The sequence below is a fragment of the Aulostomus chinensis genome, chromosome 20 (assembly GCF_037954235.1).
Source record: "Aulostomus chinensis isolate RoL2024-O1b breed Wild chromosome 20, RoL_Achi_v1.0, whole genome shotgun sequence".
Lineage (NCBI taxonomy): Eukaryota > Metazoa > Chordata > Actinopteri > Syngnathiformes > Aulostomidae > Aulostomus > Aulostomus chinensis.
In genome coordinates, this window is record NC_141339.1 from 14024631 (window position 1) to 14050998 (window position 26368).

The following is a 26368-nucleotide window of genomic DNA, read 5'->3' on the forward strand; positions in this document are numbered from 1 at the left end:
ATTCTCAAAGGAATAAACCAAGTTAATTTAATCACCTTCTGCTTCTAGCTGGCTCTGGATCAATTTCTTGCGGTGGTCCAGAGGCACCACTTATCACTGCAATCCATGCAGAAATGGATGGATAGTGCTGCAGATTTCCTCCAGAGGGCCAGTCTAGGGGTGGAGCTCGAGAATCAGACAGATTGTATGCTGGACCTGGAAGAAATCTCAGCCCAGGAAAAGAACTTCACAGCTGGCTTAGAGGAGCTAAGGACCTGGGAGCCTCTGCTGGCGGATGTTGTGGACTCTGACGGGATGAGCAAACTCAGAGAAAAAGTTGAAGCGATGCAGATGAGAGGTGGAGAAATCAAACAGCAGCTGGAGGCTTACAGAGAACATCAAGAGAGGTGCGCATCAACGCATTCGATACTCATGAATCTGCAGAGTCATTTATTGACGACAGTTGATATCGTGTGTGTTTTCTCAGATGTGCGTCTCTTTGGACTTCCTTCCAATATGAGAGAGAGTTGCTGGTTCAACAGATGAATGATGCAGAGAGAAAGATGGTCATGTTCTCCACAGCGAAGGCTGTCAGTATCCAGCAGGCAGAAGACAAATGTCAGAGATACAAGGTGGGAAAATTGTCTTGCAGTCATAATAGAGATATTGTTAGGAATGTTTGTCTTATATTGACAGGAATTTTTTAAGGAAGCATTTATCTTTCGAAGTTGAACTTCTACTGGACAGTTTTCCTCAATGACCTCCGTGTATGTTTTGTTTTTTCTGTAGTCTCTGGCAGCTCACATTGACCTACAGGAGGTGTCTCTAAATGCTCTGAGAGAAAAGGCAGCAGAGTTAGAGCAGGTCATCTCTGAATCCAGTGTAACTGTCACTAGCCAGTCCCTCTCATCACTATGGCAACGGTGGAACGGGCTTCGTAGTGTGGCCCGGGCCCAGGAGAGAGCACTGGAGGACACTCTGAGGGAGTGGAAGAACTTCACTGAAAAAGTAAGTTTGTTCGTTGGTTTCATTTTACATATTCCTCCAGTGTGCGTATGTGTGTGATGGTTGTGCTTCAACGGTACACCAACCGCCACTGTGCACACAGTTATAAAACCGTGCGTTCCAACTTGTTACTTGCAGCCGACAGCGCTCAAGTCTGCTAAACCGTTCTGCCTCTACAGATTTAGGTCAAACACTGCAACAACTGAATACAAGTCTGTGATGTAACTCCAGGCATCAGGCCAGTTGTTTCCACTTGCCAAAATACTGTGTCATGCAGCGTCTTTCAGCCTATTTCTAATCTGAACACTGTCAGCTCTCTAGCATTCCCACAAAGCAGCGCTCCTAAAAAGGAAATGAGGTCAGACGGGGAAACGGTTACTTCCTCATATGTGGCACATTCTTGTTGTCAACCGATTGTCTATGACCCCTTTGTTCAAACGGACATGATGTCATTCTCTGCACACGAGTTTCTGAACTCTTGTTGATGCCTTTGACTCTCACAGGAAAGGCTGTGTACTGCAGAGAATACACGATAGCTCAGATTCGCTAGATGTTTCCTGACGAGCTGAACTATCATTTGTATTGGCATTACCCCATTGTCCATAACCTTCCACTTGTATTTAAAGTAAAAAAAAACATAAACCTGTTGCACCTGAATCTTTCTACATAAACCCCTCAGATGGAGAAGGTGCAATCTGTGTCCCAAGACCTCCATAGTCGAATCCCAGACAGCACAGTTGAGAAGGCAGCCACAAGAGCGGCACTTCAGAACCTCCTGGAGTACCATGACTCCTTCAGCCTGGAGGTGGAGAGGGAACAGTCCATCCTAGCCCTGCTGAGGCAGCACACCTGCAGCCTCAGAGGAGAGGAAGAGGTGGCAGAGGAGGAGGTGGAGGAGGCAATGGAGGGAAAAATAGAGAATGGACATCGGGAAGCACCATACCTCCAAGAGATCAAAAGGATGCAGGAGCAATATGAGAGGTAAGTGGCCTAAATACACATACAACCTAAAAAAAATAGCGGTAGCGTCTCAGCATGTGGTAATATTAGCTTACCAAACTGCAGTATCCTCTAGAGCAGAGGATAATGAGTAATGGGCCTCGCAGTTGTCACTCCAAACTTTGTTCTTACACACTACTGGATGATTGTAGCTCCCAATTTAGTCCTACAGATATGAAGCAAACCCTGATTGCCATTTGTAACCCCCTACTCCTGACATCTAGTGTGTACCTCATGTAACTGTCAATTACACAGGATTGCAAAGACTGGAATTCTACGAAGAGGAATCAATATCAAGAGCAAGAAGCTTCAAACAGCCATTAGTCTTGGTCCTGTCTTTAAGACTAAAATACACTAAAGAATGTTTCATGAGGGAGGCCCAGTGCTACGAGATGCAATGCACATAAGAGATAGAAATTACTTCCTTATACAGTATTTTGGTGGGTGGAATTATTATTTTTGCTACTTGCTAACTAGCTATCATTCCATATTTCAAATACACATGAAATATTCAATGAATGTTGTAAAAATAGGAAACACTGATATTAATATCCTATTTAGAGTAGATTGAAATGTTGCAGGATCATTTCTCTTACTCTTGTTGTCCTTTCTAGTCTGGTGTTGCGGGTGCGGGCCAGCAGGGGGCAGGTACAACAGGAGTTGAGGGAGAGAGAAGAGGTTGAGAAGGAGCTGGGATTGGTCAAAGGTTGGATTCAAGACACTCGTGGCTTACTGCTGAGTCCTACTGCAGATCTGGATTCACTCTTGCAAGAACTAGAGGTACTGTCAGACACAGGAACCGCTGTCAAAGTATAGAACTTGCAGAAAATCTTGTCACCCAAAAATCCCTGCCACAATAAACAGTCTGGCATTTGATGTTGTTTGCAGACAGCACATGGTGAGGTCATCAGCAGACGTCAGAGTGTCGAGCGCATGACAGAGTTGCAGCAGACCAAGTATCAGGACCTCCAAGCTGGTCTGCCGTCAGAGCTCAGTATGCAACTGGCCGAGGTGGTTCTGGCTCTGGGCTCAGCTGAAGACCAGGTGACCTCTCTTGGCTTGAAGGGAATTTTTGGGATTTTTGCAAAGTGTTTTAGGTTATCACATGATTGTGCGTTTCCTTGTATGTAAATGTGTAAATGCACCAGCTGGTTGTCACTTGCATGAGTTCTGCTGTTCTGGTTTTTATCATGTATCTTTTTGCTTTGTCTGTTTCAGGTCCAGGCGAGAGAACGAGAGGTCCAGCAGACCAGAGACGTGAAAGAAGACTTCAGCTCCAGACTCCGAGACATTGAGGGAAAGCTGAAGACCATCGGCCTGAAATTGGAACGGAAGGGTGGCGACCTGGAGGAGGCCAAAGAAGAGACCAGAGTAATGAAGCAGACAGATGGACTAATTATCGAGCAATTAACCCCTGTACAACTGGCTATTCATTTTGCAGATGTTGAGGTTAATGAGCGTTTAAGAGTTGGAATGACACAGACTGAATTCTGCCCCACTTTTATGAGGAGTATTCCAGAAGGGAGTTTGAGTCCCCACCCTCCTAGAGTGTTTTCATTTCTTTGCTGTTGTTGTGTTTTGTCATGTCTGTACTTCAGTCAGATAGAGATACCCACCTGGGATGCCCTTTTTTCACATTTCAATCCTACCCGTCTCTTTCACTTTGATCCTGGCTTACCCCTTATACGTCTCTCTTTCACTCTTACTTCCCCAGACTCTTTGTGAGGAGTGTGAGTGTTGCGGTCACTCTCTGGCAGAGTTGGGAGTAGCAGTGCAGGAGTTTGGCGAGCAGAACCCTCTGCTGTGTAAGCAGTTGGGCGATGCTTTGGCAAAACTAATTGAAGTGCAGCGCCACACCACCCAGCTGGTCCAGGACAGAGGTAACAAACTAAGGAAGGTAAGTTATCGATTCAAATCACCAAAAACATAGTCATTCTTAGCACGTTTCATTGATGTTTAATTTTCCTCAAGAAAATCTACTCTGTAAGTACATATTTTTTCCTATATTCTATTGAACTTTCTAACGAGCAGGCAGAGAAACAGCTGGAGGAGTATAAAGGCATGAAGGAGTTCATTTTGGGCTGGACAGAAAAGGCGGAGGCTTTAATATCTGGGAATATAATCTGGAGCTCTGCGTCGCAGCTACAAGAGCAAATTCGAACATACCAGGTAAGTCTGGAATCACACAGAAACTGGTTCAGTTTAGATTTTTCATTAGATAAGTGCTACTAAATCCCACATTAACCTTCTTATCAATTAGAGGACACCCCACCAGTGTACAGCTAATTAGAGTCACACACTTGTTTCGTTTCCGTAAAATGTCACCGCCTGAACATAATTTTTGCTGGTCTTAATTTGTATGATTGTGCAGCGCTTTGACTTGTAATTTATGTTCCTGTGACGACAGGCGTTGCTACGAGAGTGTAGGGGTCTCCATGGTGACTTGGAAGTGATGGGAGAGAGGGAGGCTCAGTTGGGCGAGGTTTTGCAGACAGAGAGGTGGAGCCAGCAGGTGAAACACCTCAGCAGGCGCACAGAGGAAATGCAGCAATGTGCTAAGACTCGCCTACAGAGTCTGCAGGATGCAGCAAAGGTAAGTGATATTTGCTGTCAGACGAGCATTGAAGGAATAAGAAATGACTAATATTTAATCCTCTTAATCTCTTTAGGCTGCTGATCTTCATTAAGGCCTGCAGACAATTTAATTTTATTAATCCAGACATACTGTTGGGCAGAATGAGCAGTCAAATACACCAGAGCTACAGTCCAACATTGCCCCCTTATGGCTGAGATCAAGTACTACATCACCATAACTGTGGGCACTTAAATTGCTGACTCTTCTAGCTTGTACAGCATTAATCTGTTATGCTAATCTGAGAACCACACAGCTGGTACCCAGATGACAGTCTGTTGCTAATAACATACTCTGTTAGAAGGAGGAGATTCTGTGGTATTGCAGTCATAGGACACAATTTTCATTTACACTGGAATGCAATTTCATTTCATTGCACATGAACTACATCTAGGCCAGTTGCGGTTTGCATTTAAGTTTGGGATTTTTTTTTACAATATGAAACAATACGATACAAAACAACTGATCAATTTCCAAGAGGGAAAACACAATGCCACCATATTAATAAGAGAGACTAGAGGTTTAATCCGACCCAAAAAAAACAACCCTGAAAAAATTCTGTCTAAGCCCAAACTGAGTGAACAAAAAAGGGGAGAGCACAGCACCATACTGCACAGAAGCAAGTGCCTCTGCATTTTCATGAGTGCCTACAATGAATTCAAAGATGAGCAGAAAAAAGACATTTTGACAGCTTTGATGTGTTATTGATCTGTGTCTCTCCTCAGGACATGTTGCATCTGGAGGCTGAGGTGAGGAGCCTTCATGCTGCTGTAGACCAGATCCAAGTGACGCTGGCCTCCCCTGATCTCAACAGGCTCAGTCTGAGAGAGCAGCTCACACAGAGACAGGTATACACGCACACACACACGCACACAGACACACACACTCACACACTTGGCCCATTATTTCTAACCATGCTTTTCTGCATCATAAAGCGTCTCTTGGTGGAAATGGAGGGATTCAAGCAGCAGGTGGTGGCAGTGCAGCAGTGTCAGAGCGCCCTCCGCCTACCAGAGGAGGTACTGACCACTCTGCCAATATGCCGCACAGCTCAGAGCCTGCAGCAAGAAACCAGCCAACTGCAGCATACAACTATCCAGCAGTGCAACATCCTGCAGGTAAAGGGCTGTTCTCAAACGGCAGATGTTGATCACATATTAAGTCAAACGTACGAAAACTTAACACAGTATTATTACATTATTTGCATTCATGATTAGCCCCAATTACTCCCTTGTACATCAAATTTAGTACAGAGGGCCTGAAAATCATCTGTAGAAAGTAGACAGTTGCCCATAACAGTGAAAGGCTGTATTAGAAGCCATTTATTTCACCTTGAGAAGAAAAAGATAATTGCTTTAAATTCTATTGCAACTTCCCAACACAACAATACGTCTGCATTTTCTTTCAGCTCTCATCGTAGCAGTATTATCCTCCAGTCCTTTAGTTCTGGGCTGATTTGCTTTTAAGCTCATTGTTTTGCAGATTAGTCTTTAGAGAAAGAAACAAGCACCCCTTAGAGACTGTCTAGAGGACAATCATCTTAGCGTTTTCAAAAAGAAACACACCGCATCTATGAAGAGCTGACATGATGGATGTTTTAGTGTAGTGACAGAGTTCCAATTTAGATCACTTCAGACATTTGTACACTAATAGCCACAAGGAAGAGAAATGTACTCAAAATAGTTTGCTCAATCACAAGGGATGATAATTTTCAACATCATGGGAGTATGGATATCAAGGAAACTTGAGGAATCCATCTAGATGCCCAGTAAAACAGCTCCATCTGTCCTACCTGTCAATGTTGTTTTCTCTTTATCAGGAGGCGGTGGTGCAGTATGAGCAGTATGAACAAGAAGTCAAGAACCTCCAGAGATTAATAGAAGAAGCCCACCGAATCATCCAGGACCGCCCTGTCTCTACCAGCAACATCCAGGAACTTCAGGCTCAGATACACAACCACGAGGTGAGAGACGACCCACGCTTTTCATCTGACTGTCTTGTGGGAAGAGCCGAGAATTCAACCCTTTTGAAAATCACCCTAACTTTATACTTCGATATTATTTTGGATCGGTTTATTGGAATTAGATAACAGTAGAATCAAGACTGCAACAGCCATTGAACCTTGGATCCTCGCTGTTGCCGCTCACTGTGAATTACTTTTACATCAGTTTCATCATTTTTACTGCCCCTGAATAATGTGCAAACCCTGACATAATGTTTTACTGATTAGAATTCCAGCAGTGGCAGTGTTAGGTGGCAAAATTTCTATCATGATTGATGAAAAGGAAAAGAAACGTTGTGTCTTGGTGCTTCGTTTGACCCAGTGCACTTCTAGTATGCTGCATCTCTAGATTTTGTAAGCTGGGTGCAAGGATTAGCTCACATTCAGGGGGCATTAGTGAGGTTAAGTAGAATATTTCAGTCCTCCTTTATTCGTGTGGAATTTATTGACCTGGCTTTGTGTGAGGGGTTATTGTCATGTTAAAAAGGGTAAAGGTTAGTCTCAGACTGTGGCCACAAAACTTTTAAGTACATCATTGTCTGGAGCTAAAGATTACAGGGGTTTGTCTCTAGTTACTGAATGAATAACAACCAGGACAGAAAAGATCGTAAAAGGCTGGTGAATCTTTAACAACACACATGACTGCTGTACAATCACCAGTTCTAGTTACCACGTCTTAAACGGCACCTCAGCAATTCCTCACTATGAAAGAGCTGAGAGGAACAGAGATAATGCATTTCCTGTACCACTATAACCACAAATGGAAACAGGAAGTATATACTGTATTTTACAGTGGTAATCGCCCGACTCAAGATGAAAATAAAGGGCTGTATTGCAGTGTTATTAAGGCTGTCTTGCCTCATTCCCTTAAACTCACTCACATTCTCGCTCTGTCTGATGTTGCATGTAAATATAGACTCTTTTTGATGCAGTAGACATAGTTAAAGCCCTACTTTTTGTTGCTGTTGCTGAGTGTTTGGTCCCCCATACCAAGAGAGAAAATGGGCGTGGCAAAGTCCCTCAGAGAAACCGATAAAGTCTCTCCATGGGTGAAGTGTTTCATGTTGCATTCTAGAAGATCTTATCTCCTGTTTGTAGATGTTTTCATTCCGACTGAAATCTCTCCATCACTGCCGGTCTGAGTCTAAGCTGAGCAGTTAGCTGCAACTCCACTGGCCTAGTTAGTCACATGGCCTGATTATCAGTGCATTGACCATCTGCGGGACTGAGGGAGTAGAAGGAGGAGGAGGAAGAGGTGGAAGAGGAGGAGGGAAGGACGAGCTGGCTCAGCCTGCAAGCTCATACCAAAGCCGTAATTTGACACCATCTCTGTCATTCTTCTCTGAACACTCCCTCCCCTCCTTGCGACTCTCTTTTGTTGGAAGGAATCTGCCCAGAGGATTGGTGGCCGAGGGGAAGTGGTAGGCACGGCGGCGGGGATGCAGGCAGTGAGATCACTTCCTGTTTTTTCCTTGTATTTTGTGTCGGGGGGATTTTGAACTGTTTCAGAGCGGGTCTCTCTTTCTCTCTCTCTCTCTTTCTCTCAGTCTCCCTCTCTCTCTCTCTCTCTCTCTCTCTCTCTCTCTCTCTTTCTCAACCAAACATCCTATGCGCTAGCTTCACCACCGCTCTGAGTCACCCGCCTCTGTGCTGCTCTGATTGGCTCAGTGATACAGAAGAGAGAGAGACAGAGAGGAGAAAAAAAGAGAGAGAGTGTGGCAGAGCTATTCTTTTTCTACGCTTACACACTGGGAAACCAAAAGGCTGGGGAGAGAAGAGAATGCGTGCGCTCCACTCACTCTTCACATACCGGCACCACATTCAACACTGAAGCAGCTCCTCTTTTTAACCAGCAACTATTGAGCTTTCGTTGCGGACTGAACCACACTCTCCTGACCCTGGGGGTCATGGTCTTTTCTGTCGGGGAATGTTTTGACAGGAGTTAGCCCAGAAGATTCGTGGCTACCAGGAGCAGATTGCCTCACTCCACTCCAAGTGTAAGATGCTGACGGTGAAGGCCAAACACGCCACCATGCTGCTAACAGTCAGTGAGGTGGAGGGCCTCTCAGACGGCATGGAGGAGCTGAGTGATGAGGAGCTGCCAAGTGCTGTTGCAACTGCCACCATCGCCTCCAACAAGCAGCTTCCAGCACACCCCTCGGTTGTCATGGTGAGTGGCAAAGCCTTCTTTTTAGTATACACACACGCACATACTCTCACACACATGCACACACACACACACACACACACACACACACACACACACACACACACACACGCACACACACACACACACTCTACTTTATACCCCGTTATACTTAACCCGGACCACTGGTTCACTAAAATGGTGCTCTCTTCCTTCACCTCTAATTACTTCTCTTCGCTGTATTTTGAAATAAATTCCCACAACTAAGATGTCCATTTAATTTCACATTTATGCTACAGTGAATAATAAAAGTGTCTGAATTGAGTTGCAGGGTTACATCTATTCAGTGGTTCCCCGAAAGTGAATATCAAAGAGCCCAGATTCACCGTGGACCTTCTTATTGATTCTATTTCATCGTTTTATGATTTCTGTGTTGCACCCAAGCCACACACCCCCACCACTTAATCCTCCCTGCACCTCAAGTTTAGCTATCCAGGCTGCCTGACTTTATTTTGCTTGGTATTAGCCTAAGTCTGTCTGCGCACTACTACACTACATCATTCTTGGCTTGATCTTTAATTTTTCTACTGTGTCTTGTGTCTTCAACTCCGCCGTCTTTCTGATTCAGATTTCTTCGCCTGCTCGCTCTCTTACTGCTGTTTGCGGTGTGTGTTCAATCGCAGTAGGCCAGGAAACAGGATATTACTACATGAGTGTTTATCTGTGTGCGGCTCATGATAAGTTTATATGGCATAAATAGCTTGCTGCTACATTGAAACGTCTTTGTTTAACAAAGTTGGGGCAGCTCGTCTCCTAACTCTTCTTGTCATGTAGAGATTCCCACACATGCCTGTGTGCTGATGTTCTTCATTGCATTGCTTTGGTACGTTGCATCATAAAACCGGGGAAAAGTCCTATGAAAATAACAAGGTACTTAGACAAGTATTGCTTTAACTGCCAAAAAGCAGCCGTGTAGGGCTTGGCTCACATTTCAGCTCTGCCTCTCTACTGAAGCATGAAGGCAGAGAGACAACTGTGCTGCTTCGAGGACAGCTGATGCTGCTGTACTCTCCAGCTATGCCACACTTTAGCTACGCTTTGTTTAAGTGAGGGCATTGATTATTGGGGGGTCCATTAGACTCACTCTTGTAAGTGTGCGAAACATTTTTCATATTAGTTGTGCTTGTGCATGATAATGGATCCATTCTGGGGGAAAAAATTGTAAGAAAACAGATAAAAGTTTTGTCTGTGGTGTCTGGGTGCAGTTCTGAAACTGCAGCTTTACAAACAAATGTGTGTGCGTGCGTGCGTGCGTGCGTGCGTGTGTGTGTGTGTGTGTGTGTGCGAGCATGTGGTTTTTTTATATGTGCGATTGTCAACTTCCTGGTAACCATTCCTTTCCCCTGATGTATCCTGTGGCTCATTCATTGCTAATGGAAGCCAGTGTTCCTGAGCAATGCTACTGTGTCTTTAAAGCTTCAGTCTGTTAAAGTGTTGCAGTGTTTGATGTCAGTAGTAGTCATGTGATCTAATAGATGTCCTATATGATTATGAATCAACAGTGTGCTTGCTGCCTAACCTGCACTTCCCCTTTAATTTTGACGCTATCTTTTCTTCTCTCTCTCCTTGACCTTTCTCACTCTTTTCACCTGGGCCTTTTCTGTTTGTTCCCGTTCCTCTCTTTTCCTCCACCTGCTTCTTTGGTGTACGGTGTTTATGTGTGGTCAGATGACAGCAGGCCGCTGCCACACACTCCTCTCCCCTGTGACGGAGGAGTCCGGGGAGGAGGGCACCAACAGCGAGGTCTCTTCTCCCCCTGCCTGCCGCTCCCCCTCCCCAGGGGCTAACGCTGATGCTCCTCTTAACCAGGTACTGCAAACCCCACCCTGGTACCCTTCTAAACCCTGCTCGACCTGCCAATCATTCCATTTTACTTTTTTACACCTTGACCTCACCCCACCCATCACCAGAACCTCACCCTCTGCCACAGCCATGCCCATATCAATGAGTCAACCAATCAAATGCTTCAAAAAAAGGTGGAGATTCTCTCAAATATATTTTGTATCCAAATATTTTACAAGCAGCAGTTTTTGGTTTGCACTGAACTCCAAATGTATAAATGAGCCTGAACTGTTGTCGTAAGTATTGATTATGTGATTAAATGACTTGCTAAGATGGAAGAGTTTCCTTCTGTTTTCTGATTACCACCACCACCCAACCATCACTATCAACCGATGGATGTTTGAACCAGCTCTCCGGCTGCTGCTTTCCCTGCTCATCAGCATTCCCAACCCCCCCCCCCCCCGCTGGAATTATAAATAAATTTAATTCTCACTTGCTTTCTGCTGATATATCAAGGGTCAAGGCTAGGGGCTAACTAAGCTAAGCCTGAATGATGAAGCAGCAGTGTGTTGCTGTTTTCCCTGCTATTATTATACACCTTGTGACGCATCAGTGAACCTTTATCTATGAACTGTCGGACAAAATAAGGTCAATCAGTAAGAATGTGGCGCCGATTAGGAGTGACACATAGTTTCATGAGAATGTAAGCTACCTTGACAAGACCGGTGTGATCATTCCACAGGGAACAAAACAAATCCAAGTTAGTGGTGCTTACTAATTGTCAGGTAAAAGATTTGTTAGGAAGCCTGAGCTACCATAACTGAGAAGTGAGGTTAGCTTTTAAGTGTGATGTCAAAGGAAGATGTGATGGTTGTTTCGATCGTTTTTACTCAAATTGTCAATATATTTCTATCTGTACTTTAATGTATTTCTGCAGTGTGCTCAGTGCTTTTGAACATATGTCCTCCAAATGTGCCGGATTTTTTTTGATTAATGACAGAAGCAGCGTCCCATCAAACATCAACGAATGAAAGACCACATTTGCCGCCTGTCTCCTCCATGCGCTTGAGCGTATAGGAAATATGAACACAAAAACTTTACTCACTGTTTTGTCGTGCCGCAGGGTCGCGGCACTTTAAGTCGAGCACCCCTCCAGGAGCTGTATGACCCATCTATGGAGACCAGCGCTGCTAACCTGGATGACTTACAGAGATCCTGGGAAACACTCAAGAACGTGGTACGATATGATCGTCACTTTGCTACGGCGGGTTTTGCCTCAACAAAAACAAAACAGGGCAGTTATAAGAAAGAGATACACCAGTGACACTGCTAATACTCGCTCTGAAAATGTACCTCCACTGACCTGCAAGCACACAAGTGGCCCACTTAAATTTGCTATCATTCATACCGTTCTTCCTCTCATCCTCCTCTCCTGCTATAGATTAGTGAGAAGCAGAAGAGCCTGTATGAGGCGCTGGAGCGCCAGCAGCATTATCAGGAGTCTGTCCAGTCCATTTCTACCAAGATGGAGTCCATTGAGGCAGCGCTAAATGAAGGCCTGGAGCCCACCAAGACCCCTGAGAGCCAGATGGCTACACACCAGGTGAGAGAGAGAGAGAGAGAGAGAGAGTTTGTGTTCATACTGTATGTGAACAGGTACAAGGAAAGACCTGCAGTTTATGTGTTAACATTAGATGTCTCAGAGTATGTGAAATCAAGGAGAGTTTTTTTTATTGCATTAGTCATTTGCTACATGATACTAATTTCTGTTGCCATACCAACTTCACAACCTTGAACAGTACTGTTTCTTTGTTCTAAAATACTGTCAGGCAATTTGGAAAAACCCTCCAATGCTCCATCTTCTCTTCTTCCTCCACAACAACTATATTTATTTTTCAATATCTTCTCTTAGCATATTTCACTTCTCACTCGTTCCACAACTCTGTCTATCCAGGCCCTGATGGACGAGATCCTGATGCTACAGGAGGAGATCGGCGAGCTGCAGACATGTTTCTCAGAGGAGCTTGCAGATGACAGTGACGGGGAGGCTGGTGACCAGTTGACCCTCCACTCTTCTCTCACTGTGCTTGAAGATAGGATGGCCACCATTTGGATGAAGGCGTCGGGGAAAAGGCAGCTACTAGAGGTGGGTGCTCAAAGATGTTATTCAGGAATTCATATTCATAGCAAGCGCATCCTTTCTCACATATCTAGCTTCTTGGGGGAATCTATTGTGCAGGAGAAACTAAGTGAACAGCTGGAGGAACAGCGACAGGAACAGGCACTGCAGCGCTACCACAGCGAGGCGGAGGAGCTGGACCACTGGCTGCTCAGCACTCGTGCCACTCTCAGCTCTGCCCTGCACCTCCAGAATGAAGATCTGGACATGGAAGAGCAGCTCATTGACTGTCAGGTCAGAGACTCGCCCGCATGTTTGACCGATGAAGCTTTTTTTACTCTCCTGATATGTAAAAGTTGATTTCCGAAACTGACTAGGCAAGAAAACATTTTGAATCTCTGCTGTCGCCCTTGCCGCTGCGTGAGACTGCAAGTTGTTTTACCAAGGATGATTTTTTCAAAGGCAAAAGTGAAGTATCTGACTGCTCCACTGTTCCAGAAATAGAGACTTTCCTTGGTTTTATTCCCTCGGTATTATGTTGCCGTTGCTATTCTAGTCATATATTAACTGTTCTCTTCATGCTCTGAAAATATAAGAGTTTTTCTGAGCCTTCTCTGGGTATGACACTATTTTGGTCTGAATGGGATAAGAGGCCGATATTGTACAATGAATTGAGCTTTTTTTGTGGGATTAGGAAAACAGAGCCCCTGCTCATCACGTTTCTATGGTAAAATGACCTTTTTCTTTTGGGTAATTAGCATCTGGGGAACCATGGTGGTGGCGTTGGTCACTGATAGACAATCATGTGTCTTGCAAAGATTTGATTTGGTCTTTGAAGTAAGTTATTATATTTTAACTAATTAAGATCACAAAACCACTTGTGAGGAAAGAAATTATTCTAATTCCTGGACTAGTTTTTCTGTACAAAAAGCTGTCCTCTCTAGACACTGTTGTATATCTCTCTCATTGGCAAAGGCTTTTATTTGTGTTTGTTTCAAGAAACTTTAATCTGAATTACTTGAGTGACTTGACTTTATCTGAGTTACTTGGCTAACTTTGACAGTTTGAATGCGTAAGCAAAACTCAATGTAAAATATGGAAACATTCAACCTGTAATTGGTTTCATGGCAGCAACAGTCTTGGGAATTCATGTTTGAAGTGTGCGTGCATGCGTGTTTGTGTGTGTGTGTGTGTGTGTGTGTGTGTGTGTGTGTGTGTGTGTGTGTGTGTGTGTGTGTGTGTGTGTGCTTGTAGCAGGTGGGAGACAGTAAGCTGATTATAGCTCGCATATGGAGCTCTGGTTTAAAGGTCCAGGCCCATGTGGATCCTTATATCAAGGGGTCCAACCCGGCTGAAACCTCAGTCCATTACAATGAGGATCCGTTAGCGGTGGATTCAAAGGATCTCAAATTGGGAGCAATACAAGATGAAAGGAACATTCAGAGGATGAACAGTACACTACACTAAAAAAAGAATGATATATTATGGACGAATAATCCGATCCAGATTAGTTTGATCAAACTGTTTAAAACAAGCACAGTTCGTTCATTGCAGCAGTGAACCACTACAAGCAAGGAACATGTTTAGTGTGTCTCATCTGTTATTATCTATCTTTTCCTGAGTCTGAACTTCCAGCGACACAATGTATCACACCGCATAACAAACTCCACTTGTCTTGTGTGAACGAAACAAAAAATTATCTCAAAAGCTTTTTTATCCTTGGCCAGAAGAGAGGGAGTAATAATTGTGGAATTTGAGTTATACTGCAAGGAGCATCTTAAAATGTCAAGAGAAAAAAGGCTGTAGTGGGCAACTTTAAATAGAAGGGAAAGACATATATGGCAGCTCTTATCGTCTTTTAAATTCTCTGTGAAACATTGCCCCCCCCCCCCGGTCTCCGCCAAGAGCTCTTGTCTCAGCACATGAATGAATGAAGGGGATTCAATCCTAATCCCCCTCTTTCCACTTATGTGGAAGGAAGGCGCTTTACTCAAAACAGTCTGGACACGGTGAGGGAGGGTCATTTCATTCTGGGTTACAGAGGAATGTGTTAAAAGGAGAATTTGAAAGGAATAATCCTCAAATAGAGCAAGCGAATTGGTTAAAGAGTAGGAGAGGGAGATGCAGGGAGAAATTAGCCTGCTGTAGCCAAAGGTGTACAGTGCACGCTTGAAAAAAGTTTATTTAGTTTAAACTACTGAATCACTAACATTACCTGTCGTCACTTGAAAACTATAAGAAGATAAGAAAATATTTCTTTTATTATTCATAATTGTACAAAGATAATGCTTGTTTGCGAAGACCAAACCTGATAGTAAAATCAGTTGCAAGGTTGTCAACTGCTGTTTCTTTACATGCCTGTTTTAAATTATGAATGATTCTAAATTCAGCTTTTATTCAACAGTTTTTTGTTTTTTTTTTAATCTGTTTGTTGTTGCCTTTCCAGAACATGCTGTTTGAGATCGAGCAGAAGGTGTCGTATCTGTCTGAGCTGTCGGTTCACAGCGAGAGTTTGCTGTTGGAAGGTCGGGCCGAAACTAAGGAAGAGGCCGAGCAGCTCACCTTCAAACTGCGCTCACTCAAAGACAGCCTGATGGAGTTGCAGCAGATGCTGCAGGACAAGCAGGTGGACATACAGGTGAGGATGAGGAGATATCCTAAATGTCACGCTCACTCTCTCGCTCTGCCTTGCCCTCTCTCTCCCTTTCTTTTCTCTCTCTTTCCCTCATCACTCCCACATACTTTTCCATTTCTCTGCCTCTGTGTCTTTTTTTTTTGTGTGTGTGTGTCGCGCTGAGCTGCAACATGTTGAACTGAGCAATAACATGAATAGTTGCATTGTTCGGATACTAAAAGTCTGTTGTGTTCCACTATGGAACAACAAGAGCTTGTGAGCTTCACAATGGGCCTCAGACAGCAGACAAAGGGAAGCTACCTCATCACATGCTAAAGCAAAAGTCGAACTATCAGGTGTGTTTCTGATGACACAACAGTTTGACTCTGTTGATTTCCTGGTCTTTTTTTTGTCGGTTAAAAAGAAGAAAGGAAAAAAAACGTCTTAAAACAGTTCTAATTTTTCACTAGAAATTTAGCCTTCTATAATAGCACCCCTTGAAATGTGTTGCTACGGAAACTAAAGCAGTTTACAAGACATTGAAGGAAAAGCAGCATCATTTTAAGACTGTTCCCTGATTTTAAGGAAGATTTGTTGCACATTTTACTGAATGGCTCAACAAACATGTTTATTCTACAAAAGATAAAGGTACAATTTGTTACTATCAAGCCAGTGCTTTCACGCTGAGTCAGCAGTGGGCAGCCCTGCTAGTGTACTAGAAAGTAGCGGTGTCGACCTTTAATAGAAGTAATTTTTAACTCCCTGATTCAAAATTGCCACCCATGCCTGACATTCCTTCTGACTTTTTCCCTCAGGGTTCATTGCAGGAACAGGACGACAGTGAGCCAGACTCATCTCTGTCCCAGAGTCCTAACGTCCAGGACTGGCTGTCGCAGGCGCGTTCATCCCGGACACAGCAGCATCACGACAACCTGCTTCGACAGAGAGTAAGAAGACGTTAGATAAATCTATTTTCACTGGCTGGACACTAGAGTCAAATTCAATTCTTGAAATATCATTAAATTAATTTTCCAGGAATTGCGTGAGCACGTAGCTGAACAAAGGAGGCTGCTCCAGTCTGTAGCCAGTGTTGGGGAGGAGTTACTCAGCCAGCAGAACACACCGAATGGGGACAGGTAGGTGTTCTCTTTCTATTTCTCTACACTTCATTATTCCTTTCCCACATGCATCCTGTGAGTCTTTATTTTAACATCATATTCCTTTGACATCATTTACCCTCCCTCCCACAGCGAGATGTCAGTCCCTGTAGGAGTGTTGCTGGAATCCGAAACCTTGTCCCCGCTTGACCATCTGAGACAACGCTGGGAAAACTTGAATAAAGATCAGAGTACAAAGCTGCAGCTTTCCCTCAACTCCCTTGAACAGGACCAGCTCAGCCCGGTATACTTTGCTTCTGATATAATTTAATACTTCCAGTTTGACCTTCATATGGCTCATTTCTAATGTCACACCCTTGTACAGATCCTCCAGCGGTCCCGTCTGTCCAGCCCCAGTATTGTGTTTAGAGGGGACCCCACCAGCCAGGGTTCTGGCTCTCCTAGAGCCTTATTTGAAATCTGCAGCCAGACTCTTGAAAGAATCACAGAGGAGGTGAGGCTTCCTTTGAAAACATTTTTACCACATGAATCTTCTTGTTCTGAAGAAATATTCTTTGCTCTTCCTCGCAGGCTGATGGCGGTGATAGTAAGCTGGCTGTGTCTTTGGGAGGGGTGCCGCTTCAACAGGACATGTACACTGCTGTCTCAGCAGCATCCGTCTGGTTGGACGGTGCTGAGAATCAGCTGCTCTCCGGTCCTGTGCTGCTGTCTGAGGACATCGAGACACAACTCACAAATCGAGAAGTGAGAGAGATTAAATATTCTCATCAGTTCAGAAATGTAATATACTAACAGGAATGACAACCAAAAGGAAAAAACATTGTATAGTTTCTGTACATGTATGATTGATTACTACAGGTAGTAATTTATTGAGCAGTCATATTGTATTGTGCAGTAACATTAAAACAACAGCTTGATTTTTTTGTTGTTGCAGGTTATCATTGCTAATGTCCAATATAAATAAACTTATTTACTTATTATTTGTCTACTTAGAAATTGTACACAAGTTCTCTTTCTTCTTACACCAGAACTTGCCTGATGAGAATATTGAAGAATTATCAAATAATAACAGTAAATTGCTTTATATTAATAGGTTTTATTCATGATCAAAAGAGTCGGTATCAGTTGTCTGTTCATTCAAGGGAGCATTACAAACAGGAGGTGCAAATAGTTCAATCAGCATATTCAGTACATGTAATGGTGCCAATTTGTCAAAAATCCAAACAAATATTGCTGAAATATTTTAATTTCTTCTTCAATAATATTTCTCTCCTCTGCTCCTTTGTCCAGTGCATGTATAAGCAGCTGAAGGAGATGGCCCAGGAGGTTAACCAGTGCAGAGAGCTGCTGGGTGGGGGCGCGGGCCGCATGTGTGGAGGAGAGGAGCGAGCCTTGATGGAGGACACGCTGGAGGGTCTTCAGGAGAGGATGGGGCTGCTGGACTCCGCCCTTGAACAGCACTGTGATGGAATGAGGGACAGACTGCAAGAGCACTCAACCTTCCAGGTAGCGAAGAGCTGACCCTCAGTCCCGTTCTGCTGGAACAACACGCGTTACTCTCTAACACTGTTTGTGTTCTTCTCACCAGAATGAAGTACGAATGCTGTTCACAGCTCTGAGTGAAAGTAAACACCAGCTGCTGCAGAAGATGGCTGGAACTGTTGACAGGCCTGCATCCAAACAGATTGAGGTATATTCACAACAACAGATACACAAAGAATACTTCAAGAAATTAAGAAATTCTAAAATCTCTCCTGTAGATTTTATCTGAGGTCGAGGACAGTCTGAGGGAGTTTGAGCAGAGGATGACGGAGCTGAAGACCAAAGCAGACGGACACCAGTCTGATCAAGTCTCCAAACAGGAACTACTCAAACTACAGGTAATGTTAAATGATCTCTTCTCAGGGGAGCTCATTTGTTTTAACTCTTTCTTTAACTAGTAAGCTCTGACGTGTTCATGGTTCTGTTCAGGATGTGTATGAGGAGCTGGTTCTGATGGTGGGTTCCAGACGCAGCAGTCTGAACCACGGCTTATCTCTCAAGGCTCAGTATGAAGCTGCTCTTCGTGATCTCATAGAGCTGGTGGACACTGCCCAGGACAAGATGGCTGCTGACCAAAAAATGACTGTCGCCTCAGTTATAGAGGTCCAAATGTTACTGGACAAACACAAAGTAATGGCGCTGAAAGGAACTATTATTTCAGTGTAGTTTCATAGTTGCATTACATACGTGATCTCTTTTCCTGCAGGAGTTCTTCCGGGGTTTGGAATGTCATATGATACTGACCCAGACATTCTATAGTAAAGTGTCCAGTCTGGTGGCACAGAGGGAAAGCCAGGACTTGGAGGAGACCATGGCCTTAGCCCAGAGTGTTCTCAAACAGGCCCACAGGCGGGGGGTGGAGCTGGAGGGTATACTGGAGGTGGGAGTGAATCAATAGTAAATGGATGTGAGACATAGTTCAAATGAAACCAAGTTGCAGCTGAGATTTAACTATAACGAAGTGTTTTCTTGTCTCTGTCAGTCATGGAGCAGGCTTGTGGAGGACTACCAGGCCCTGTGTAAACAGCTGGAGGCTGTGGAGTGTAGCATCCCCACTGTAGGTCTGGTAGAGGAGACAGAGGAGAGACTGGTTGAAAGGATTAGTCTTTATCAGGTGAGGGAGAAAGGCTTATAGATCCTCATACCTGCTTGTTTGAAGAATGTGTTTTAACTCAGTTATTCTCACCTTGGTGCTCCAGCGACTGAAGGCCAGCCTGACTGAGCATCAGCCCCAGCTCTACCAGGTTCTGGAGGAGGGCAAGAGGCTTCTTCTGTCTGTTGGCTGTGTAGACTTGGAGAACCAGCTGACTCAGCTGGGAGAACACTGGCTCTCCTCCACTACCAAGGTCAATAAGGAGTTACACCGTCTTGACTCCACACTCAAACACTGGACCAGGTCAGGTTCTGGCATCTCTTATTGACTCCTTATTACCACGTAGGAGCTACAAGAGCCACATCTGTTGTTAATCTAGTTTGCAATCATAATTTGTGCTCTACTTGTCAATTCCAGGTACCAAAGTGAGTCAGCAGATTTGAGCCACTGGTTGCAGTCGGCTCTGGATCGCCTGGAGTTTTGGACAACCCAATCAGTAACTGTTCCTCAGGAGCTGGAGACCGTCAGAGACCATCTTTATGCCTTCCTGGTTTGTTAAATCACCACTCACATAGCCCAGACCAATAATCCCATTAATACACAATATTCAGCTGGTTTTAATAGATGAGGTGTTTCACTGTCTCTCCTTCCTCTGACAGGAGTTTTCCAAAGAGGTGGATGCTAAGTCGTCTTTACGTTCGTCTGTGCTCAGCACCGGCAATCAGCTGCTTCGACTGAAGAGAGTTGATACAGCTGGTCTGAGAACAGCGCTGGGCCATATCGACACTCAGTGGGCGGAGCTTCTCACCCGTATCCCTGTTGTACAAGAGAAGCTACACCAGGTCTGGGAACAGCACAGACATAGACAACAATGCTTCATTGAGTGCTGGACTTGACATGGTTTTTATTGGCCAACATAGAAGTTAGCATCACCATGGGTCCAGTTTTTACTCTGGATTATGGTTTATTGTTGAAAATAAGATCTGTGGCAAAATTTATGAGACTTGAAGGCTTTTTTCCCCCACAACATAATTTTCACAAATTGCAATTGCAGTTGTTAGAAGTACAAAGATAGCAACTTATTAGCATCTGCCATTTTTAAGACTCAAAAATAGCTTCGAAATTTACGAGTGTGGTATTTACTGACTTAATGTATTTTACTAAACTCATGTGAACAAAGACTTTATTTCAAGCATTTAACCCAAAAACAATTCAAAAAGGCCATTGATGCTCAACAGTATTAAATTATTTGCAGGTTTTAGGACTCATTCTTAAGTCTGTCAAACTTGGCGTTTTTTTTTTTAACCATTGTAACCAATCTCCTTTCATCCCGTAGTTGCAGATGGAGAAGCTGGCATCCCGAAACGCCATTGCAGAGCTAATAAGCTGGATCTCTCTCATGGAAAACATTATAAATGAAGACCAGGACAAAATTGCAGGAGCTGTAGGCTCCGAAGTGGTCCAGAACTTCCTGCAGAAGTATAAGGTGCAAAACTTTTAAGTGACTGTACTTTTCTCATCAAGCTTAAAAAGCTTGTTCTTTTTAACTAATTTGGTAAAAGAAATGTATCCTTTTATCTTTCTGGCAACCATTCCTTCTCATTATATTATTTCACAGGGTTTCCGCATCGATCTAACCTGCAAGCAGTTGACTGTAGACTTTGTCAACCAGTCAGTGCTGCAAATCAGCAGTCAGGATGTGGAGGGAAAACGCAGCGATAAAACAGACTTTGCTGAGCGTCTGGGAGCCATGAACAGACGATGGCAGATTCTGCAGGGGCTCATCACCGAAAAGGTCATGTTTCATTCATTCGGCAGCAGTACAGAGTAGATTTCTCCTTGTATACTTACATTAAAAATGTTCGTATTTTCATTACAGATTCAGCTTTTGGAGGGCCTTTTAGAGGGCTGGTTAGAGCATGAAAATGGAGTCCAGGCCTTGAAAACCTGGCTCACACTACAAGAGGAGAAACTGAAGAAGAGACACAGGATAGAGGATGTAGCATCAGTGCAGAATGCACTCAAAGATTGTCAGGTTGGTTAACAACACCCTCATGAATGCCGACAAGAGTTTGATTTAAAGGTTTTATCCCTAAAATAGATTGTTTTCACAGGAGTTGGAGGAATTAGTGAAGGAAAAAGAGAAGGATCTAGAGAAAGCAGAGGAACGAGCAAACGCTCTTATCCAGGACAAGAAAGGAGAAGCATGCTGTGTTGTCAAGGAGACCTTGAAAGGACTGAACCAGTCCTGGGCTCATTTGGACCATATGGTGAGCTCTTCTGATCCTTTTATCTCAAACTCTCGATAGTATTCTCTCATTCTGCTCTCAAACAATTTTTCAACCGTCTTTCATATCAGATAAGTCAGATGAAGGTGAGCCTGCGGTTAGTGCTGGAGCAGTGGACGCTGTACAGACGAGCTGCAGAGGAGATTAATGGATACCTGATGGAGGGGAGATACTCAGTGTCCAGGCTGCACCTGGTTAATGGGTCTCTAGAGGCAGTGGAGCAGCAGGTGGAGAGTCTGGAGGTGAGAAACACAATGTGGTTTATAGTCCAGAAATCATGCCGTTTTAGATATTTCATAGGAACAGTTTCTATATACAATCTGTTTGGGATTCATACGATAATGTAGCTCTTTTTTGTCCATCAGAATCTGCAGGAAGAGATGGATAAGCAGGAGAGCAGTCTGAGGAAGTTTGGTTCAGTAACACACCAGCTACTAACGGAGTGCCACCCATCTGTGGCTGAAACACTTAACCGAGCCCTGCGGGAAGTCAACATTAGGTAGCATGAATCCTTGACTACTATAAACCTAATCACCATCTGAGATTGATCGAGATCTTGCACGTTGTTTTCTCTCTTCGTCTCGTTTAGGTGGAACGGTCTGCTAGAGCAGATCTCAGAGCAGCTACGGAGCAGTAAGGCCTTGCTGGGGTTATGGCAGCATTACAAGAAAATATACAGAAATTGTGTTGCAGCTGTCCAGAAGCTGGAGGAGCGTGCTGATCGCCTGCTGAAGAGCGCCACTGACAGGGATATCACGGAGGAGGAGAGCGGTGCCTGGATAAAGGAGTGCAATGTGAGTAGAGTTAGGACTATCGATTTTATTTTTTCCAATCATTGGACTTACTCATACCTGCTATAATTAGAAGTTTAATTTGATATCCAACATTTTTTTGGCTGTTTTACGGTTAGCAGCAGGAGGCTGAAACCTCTCTTTACTGTCCGTCTTGTTTGGTTTGTTTGGACTTGTGAATAAAGCCTGACACGGCTCATCGGTTCATACAGAGTTACAAAGCCTTCATCCCCTTAGCAGAATACCAAATTATACCCTTCTCTTCCCTTCTCTTTTATCAACTTGAATGTAGATTCACAGCCCAAACAAAAGCCTTTTGAGAAGGAAAGGGCCGCAAGAAAGACAGGCCCCTGATTTACACTCCAGGTGTCCCCCGGTGTCATGCAGGGAGATGTCTATCCAAAGGAACAGTGTCCTAGTACTGTATCCAGACCCTTATTTTTTTTACTATGGATCAGCGATGCCAAGATGGCCTGATGCAGGAATGCTTTTTTGTATTTTCATCTTAAATTTCTCTTTTTTTTTTTACATGACATTGCACTGTAAGATTCACCAAGAACACAAATGGGCACATACTTGATGAGTCCCTCCTGTTCTAAATGAATATGCATACCTAAGCATAGAAAATGCTTATAGAGACGCATAGTCTTTTGGAATGGAAGCAAGGAAATTCAGGCCAGAGAAAGCAAAAGAATTAGAAAAATGAGCTGCCCTGGGATTGGTGTGTCAGCTGCCCTCACAGCATGTCCTGTTGTGTTTTTGAGATGCACCATGAGAGCAAAATTCATGAATCCAATATTTATTGTATGCAGTAGAGTAAATAATGACAATATCCTTAAATTGTTTTTACCACAGATCTTTTTGCCACAGTGCCCGAGTTCATGGCCTGGTCCAGGGGCTTTAAAGCCATTCAATCAGTTGCTGAGCCACACATTTAGAGATACGCAAGGCACCATGTTGTGAAATGAGGCATTTTGATCAGATGATCTGTGAAGATCCAGCCAATCAGTTGATGTATCCATTTGACAGAGGTGCAGCAAGGCCGCAGCTGGTTGGTTCAGCTGAGAGAATTCTGGCAGCAGCCGGAATTAGCATAGAACTTGGACCAAGATGACACATTAAAAGATCAGTGGTATAGCAGGGAACAGAATACCATGAATTCTGGCTACCATCTCTTCTTTACAAAATGCTATCAGAACCTGACGGCTGATCGAAACACTAGTGATTTAACTCTCCCTGAGCTAGAGGACTCCATCATGTTTCTGGCATCTTACGTTACAATACCATTGGTTTTTAAGGAGTGCTTCAGCTTCCAGAATTCAGCGGAGGATGACATCCAGGAGCTGCAAGCTGTAGGAGAACAGCTGGAGAGCCAAGTTGACTCCTCCTCCTTCGCAGTAGTGAGGTCAGACCAACTGTCTCTGACATACCGTCTGGTCTCCCTGTCGCATGCCCTCCACAGGCAGCAGGATTCACTTGAGGTAGAGTAGAACCGCACACATGCTACTGGACACAATGTACATACCGGTACTCAATGTATGAAGAGAGGATTTTAGGAAGGGTCAGCCATTAATGTAGTGTTTTCTCTTGTTTTTTCTTCTCTCCTTGTAACAGTCTGATTGTCGGGCCTGCGAGGGCTTCAGGGACCAACTGGACTCCCTCTTTCATCAGGCTGCAAAGGCTGAGGAGGTGCTTGAGGAGTCGGACCCAGTCGGCTCACCACAACTTGATGAGATTGAAACACGCATGGAAAAACTGAAGGTAAAGAAAAGGCTGATTCATCTTAACTTGAGTGCTGAGCTGGTTTTTAGTCCGAACTGACTGATGTCTGTGTTCTCAGGTTCAGCTTCTCAACCTGAACAGTCTGTCCCCTGACCTGGAGCACGTCAATGAGCTGATGTACAGGCTGCCCGTCAGCGACAAAGACGTTAAACAGCTGCAGGGTTTGAACAGAGCATGGGCCACTCACACCGCTAACCTCACTGAGAGATTCAGGTACACCAACTACACATTTTTCAGCTGATTTTGGTGAAACGCTTAAACTCTACTCAGCTCCTGACCACAGACTGCAATGTTGAAATGTGAAAGTGTTATAAAATACATATTTCTGTAGTAATGGAAGCAAGTAAATCCTTAAAGCTTGATACTAACAGTTTAACTATTATTTTTTTGACATTATTTTCCATTGTTAGTGACCTGGTGACCGACAAATATTTTTAGAACATTTTTACTTTACCCATTGCAGTTAAGTACTGATTTTTCATTGGAACTGCTTCCATTTTGTGAAAGACAAAGTTCTAAGCTGTTTTCATTTTTTATGTGTTTTTACAAGATGATTTGAAGCCTTTATTCAATGATAGAACTGAAGTGGTCCAGATCTCCTCCCTGTTAATCTGCCTAATTGAGACTTGCTGTGTGTGTTTCCAGTAAACTGCAGATGGTGCTGCACAAGCGGCAGAGCTTCCAGCAGAAGTGTGACACCTGGATGGAATTCCTGTCTCACACTGAAAACAAGCTGGTTGCTGAGATCCCTGGAAACTACCAGAATCTGCTGGTGCAGCAGAGGGACCATGAGGTCAGGACAGTGTGTGTGTGTGTGTGTGTGTGTGTGTGTGTGTGTGTGTGTGTGTGTGTGTGTGTGTTTGAGTTGATGTGTGTGCATGCTTATTTTATATATGTTCTAATATTTGATGTGTACAAATATCATCCTTGAGTATATACAGTGTCTTTATTGATGTGTTTCTTGTACATTTGCAGTGGTTTCAAGCTGAGATGTTCACGCAACAGCGGACTCTCTTTTCCATCATCACTGATGGGCATGAAATCCTGGACCAAGGATTTATTAATGACAGGTGAAAACACACACACACACACACACACACACACACACACACACATACAAACTGCATTTCAATGTTAATATTTTAAATTTCATCCTTCTCGAGTTATTTGTTAAAACAATTTTTTTGTTGTTGTTCTCTTCCCCCACAAACAGAGAGGAATTCAGTGTTAAACTGGCCCTTCTCACCAGTCAGTGGCAGGAGATTCTGCGACATGGTCAGCAGCGAAGGGGCATTATTGATTACCTGGTCCACCAGTGGAAGGAATACCAGCAGAGGTCAGAGAAGCTGCTCCAGTGGCTCCAAGAAGTCACCTCTGATCCTGACATACATCAGCCAGGAAAGCCAGTGTCTCTCCAGCAGGCCAGAAACCTGCTGGATCAAATACAGGTGGGTCAAAACAAGATGGAGCAGTTAAAGCTTTAATACATCATTTAGCATCGATGCTAACAGTATCCTTTTTAACAGTTTTCACTCTTTAAATTTAAAGTACACTCTTTTTTAACTTCAAGAATCTAACTCTCCTACTCAACCTTCACCACCTCTTTTACCTTAGACTCCCGTAGTTAACCTGTTCCCCGTCTGTCCATTGTCTCTGTCTTTTCTCCTGCAGCTGAAGGAGCGCGTCGTCCAGCGCCAGTATGGAGGTTACATATTGACCGTTGAGTCCGGCAGGGGTCTGCTGCAGTCAGCCGACCCCGAGGCTGAATCCACACTGCAGACAGAGCTGATGGAGATTCAGGAGAGATGGAGACACGCCCACCAACGCCTGGACCAGCAGAGGAGGGGACTACATGGCTTACTTAAGGTCAGTCACAGCTACTGGAAGTGTATTCTTTCTTCTTTTGTAATTTGTTGCGTTTTCATTTACTTCCTCTTGTAGCAAAAATACCACTTATTCTGGCTTTTTGCTGTTTCATCCCAATTATTCCCAGTCACTTTCTATGTTTAATCCTAAGCAATATTAGATCTTCAGTTTTTGCTCCTCAGTAATTACTGCTTTAGAATGCTGTGTTGTGCACATACCTTAATGAGTCTGGCAATGTCTCTATGAGCTGCCTTGTAATGGTGCGGTGAGGGTGCTTAAGGGCATCGGCCTATCTGAGCCCTGAATGAGCCGGCCCAGTTACACGCACAACAGTGAAACCAGGTTAGGGCATTAATTATGCAACGTTGCACCTCACTTCTTGATAGTATGTGAAGGACAGGGGTAGCGCCTCACATAAATCGGTATTTGTCATGTAAACATGTGAATGCAGCTGTGGAAAAATGGCACAAAAGCACAGAGATTTAAAAAAAATAATAATAATAATGGCAGCCTGAGTTTTGAATGAGGCCGAAGTGATGCCGTTTTTTTT

At 43.9% G+C, this 26368-nt stretch overlaps 1 protein-coding gene across 7 annotated transcripts in view; it reads left to right on the forward strand.

Annotated features, from left to right (window-relative positions):
- The window catches only part of syne1a (spectrin repeat containing, nuclear envelope 1a), a 125356-nt gene that overhangs the window by 87472 nt on the left and 11516 nt on the right, over positions 1-26368 (forward strand). For 5 of the 7 annotated variants that reach the window (XM_086189443.1, XM_086189439.1, XM_086189445.1 and 2 more), the window contains 48 exons: positions 49-386; positions 467-611; positions 769-987; positions 1664-1965; positions 2598-2763; positions 2872-3027; positions 3202-3354; positions 3698-3880; positions 4015-4152; positions 4391-4576; positions 5341-5463; positions 5551-5733; positions 6435-6578; positions 8557-8787; positions 10492-10632; positions 11729-11842; positions 12047-12208; positions 12560-12751; positions 12845-13018; positions 15171-15362; positions 16154-16285; positions 16374-16474; positions 16589-16739; positions 16821-16949; positions 17027-17200; positions 17747-17962; positions 18045-18146; positions 18217-18336; positions 18428-18628; positions 18705-18878; positions 18981-19112; positions 19198-19394; positions 19509-19641; positions 19751-19933; positions 20428-20577; positions 20710-20886; positions 20971-21126; positions 21206-21361; positions 21451-21621; positions 21745-21878; positions 21969-22173; positions 23469-23651; positions 23785-23931; positions 24011-24165; positions 24598-24745; positions 24928-25022; positions 25166-25400; positions 25567-25818. In XM_086189443.1, the coding sequence (XP_086045569.1) occupies positions 49-386; positions 467-611; positions 769-987; positions 1664-1965; positions 2598-2763; positions 2872-3027; positions 3202-3354; positions 3698-3880; positions 4015-4152; positions 4391-4576; positions 5341-5463; positions 5551-5733; positions 6435-6578; positions 8557-8787; positions 10492-10632; positions 11729-11842; positions 12047-12208; positions 12560-12751; positions 12845-13018; positions 15171-15362; positions 16154-16285; positions 16374-16474; positions 16589-16739; positions 16821-16949; positions 17027-17200; positions 17747-17962; positions 18045-18146; positions 18217-18336; positions 18428-18628; positions 18705-18878; positions 18981-19112; positions 19198-19394; positions 19509-19641; positions 19751-19933; positions 20428-20577; positions 20710-20886; positions 20971-21126; positions 21206-21361; positions 21451-21621; positions 21745-21878; positions 21969-22173; positions 23469-23651; positions 23785-23931; positions 24011-24165; positions 24598-24745; positions 24928-25022; positions 25166-25400; positions 25567-25818 (8151 nt within the window). The remainder of the gene's footprint in view (positions 1-48; positions 387-466; positions 612-768; positions 988-1663; positions 1966-2597; positions 2764-2871; positions 3028-3201; positions 3355-3697; positions 3881-4014; positions 4153-4390; positions 4577-5340; positions 5464-5550; positions 5734-6434; positions 6579-8556; positions 8788-10491; positions 10633-11728; positions 11843-12046; positions 12209-12559; positions 12752-12844; positions 13019-15170; positions 15363-16153; positions 16286-16373; positions 16475-16588; positions 16740-16820; positions 16950-17026; positions 17201-17746; positions 17963-18044; positions 18147-18216; positions 18337-18427; positions 18629-18704; positions 18879-18980; positions 19113-19197; positions 19395-19508; positions 19642-19750; positions 19934-20427; positions 20578-20709; positions 20887-20970; positions 21127-21205; positions 21362-21450; positions 21622-21744; positions 21879-21968; positions 22174-23468; positions 23652-23784; positions 23932-24010; positions 24166-24597; positions 24746-24927; positions 25023-25165; positions 25401-25566; positions 25819-26368) is intronic. The other 2 variants (XM_086189441.1, XM_086189444.1) reach the window with 2 other exon arrangements.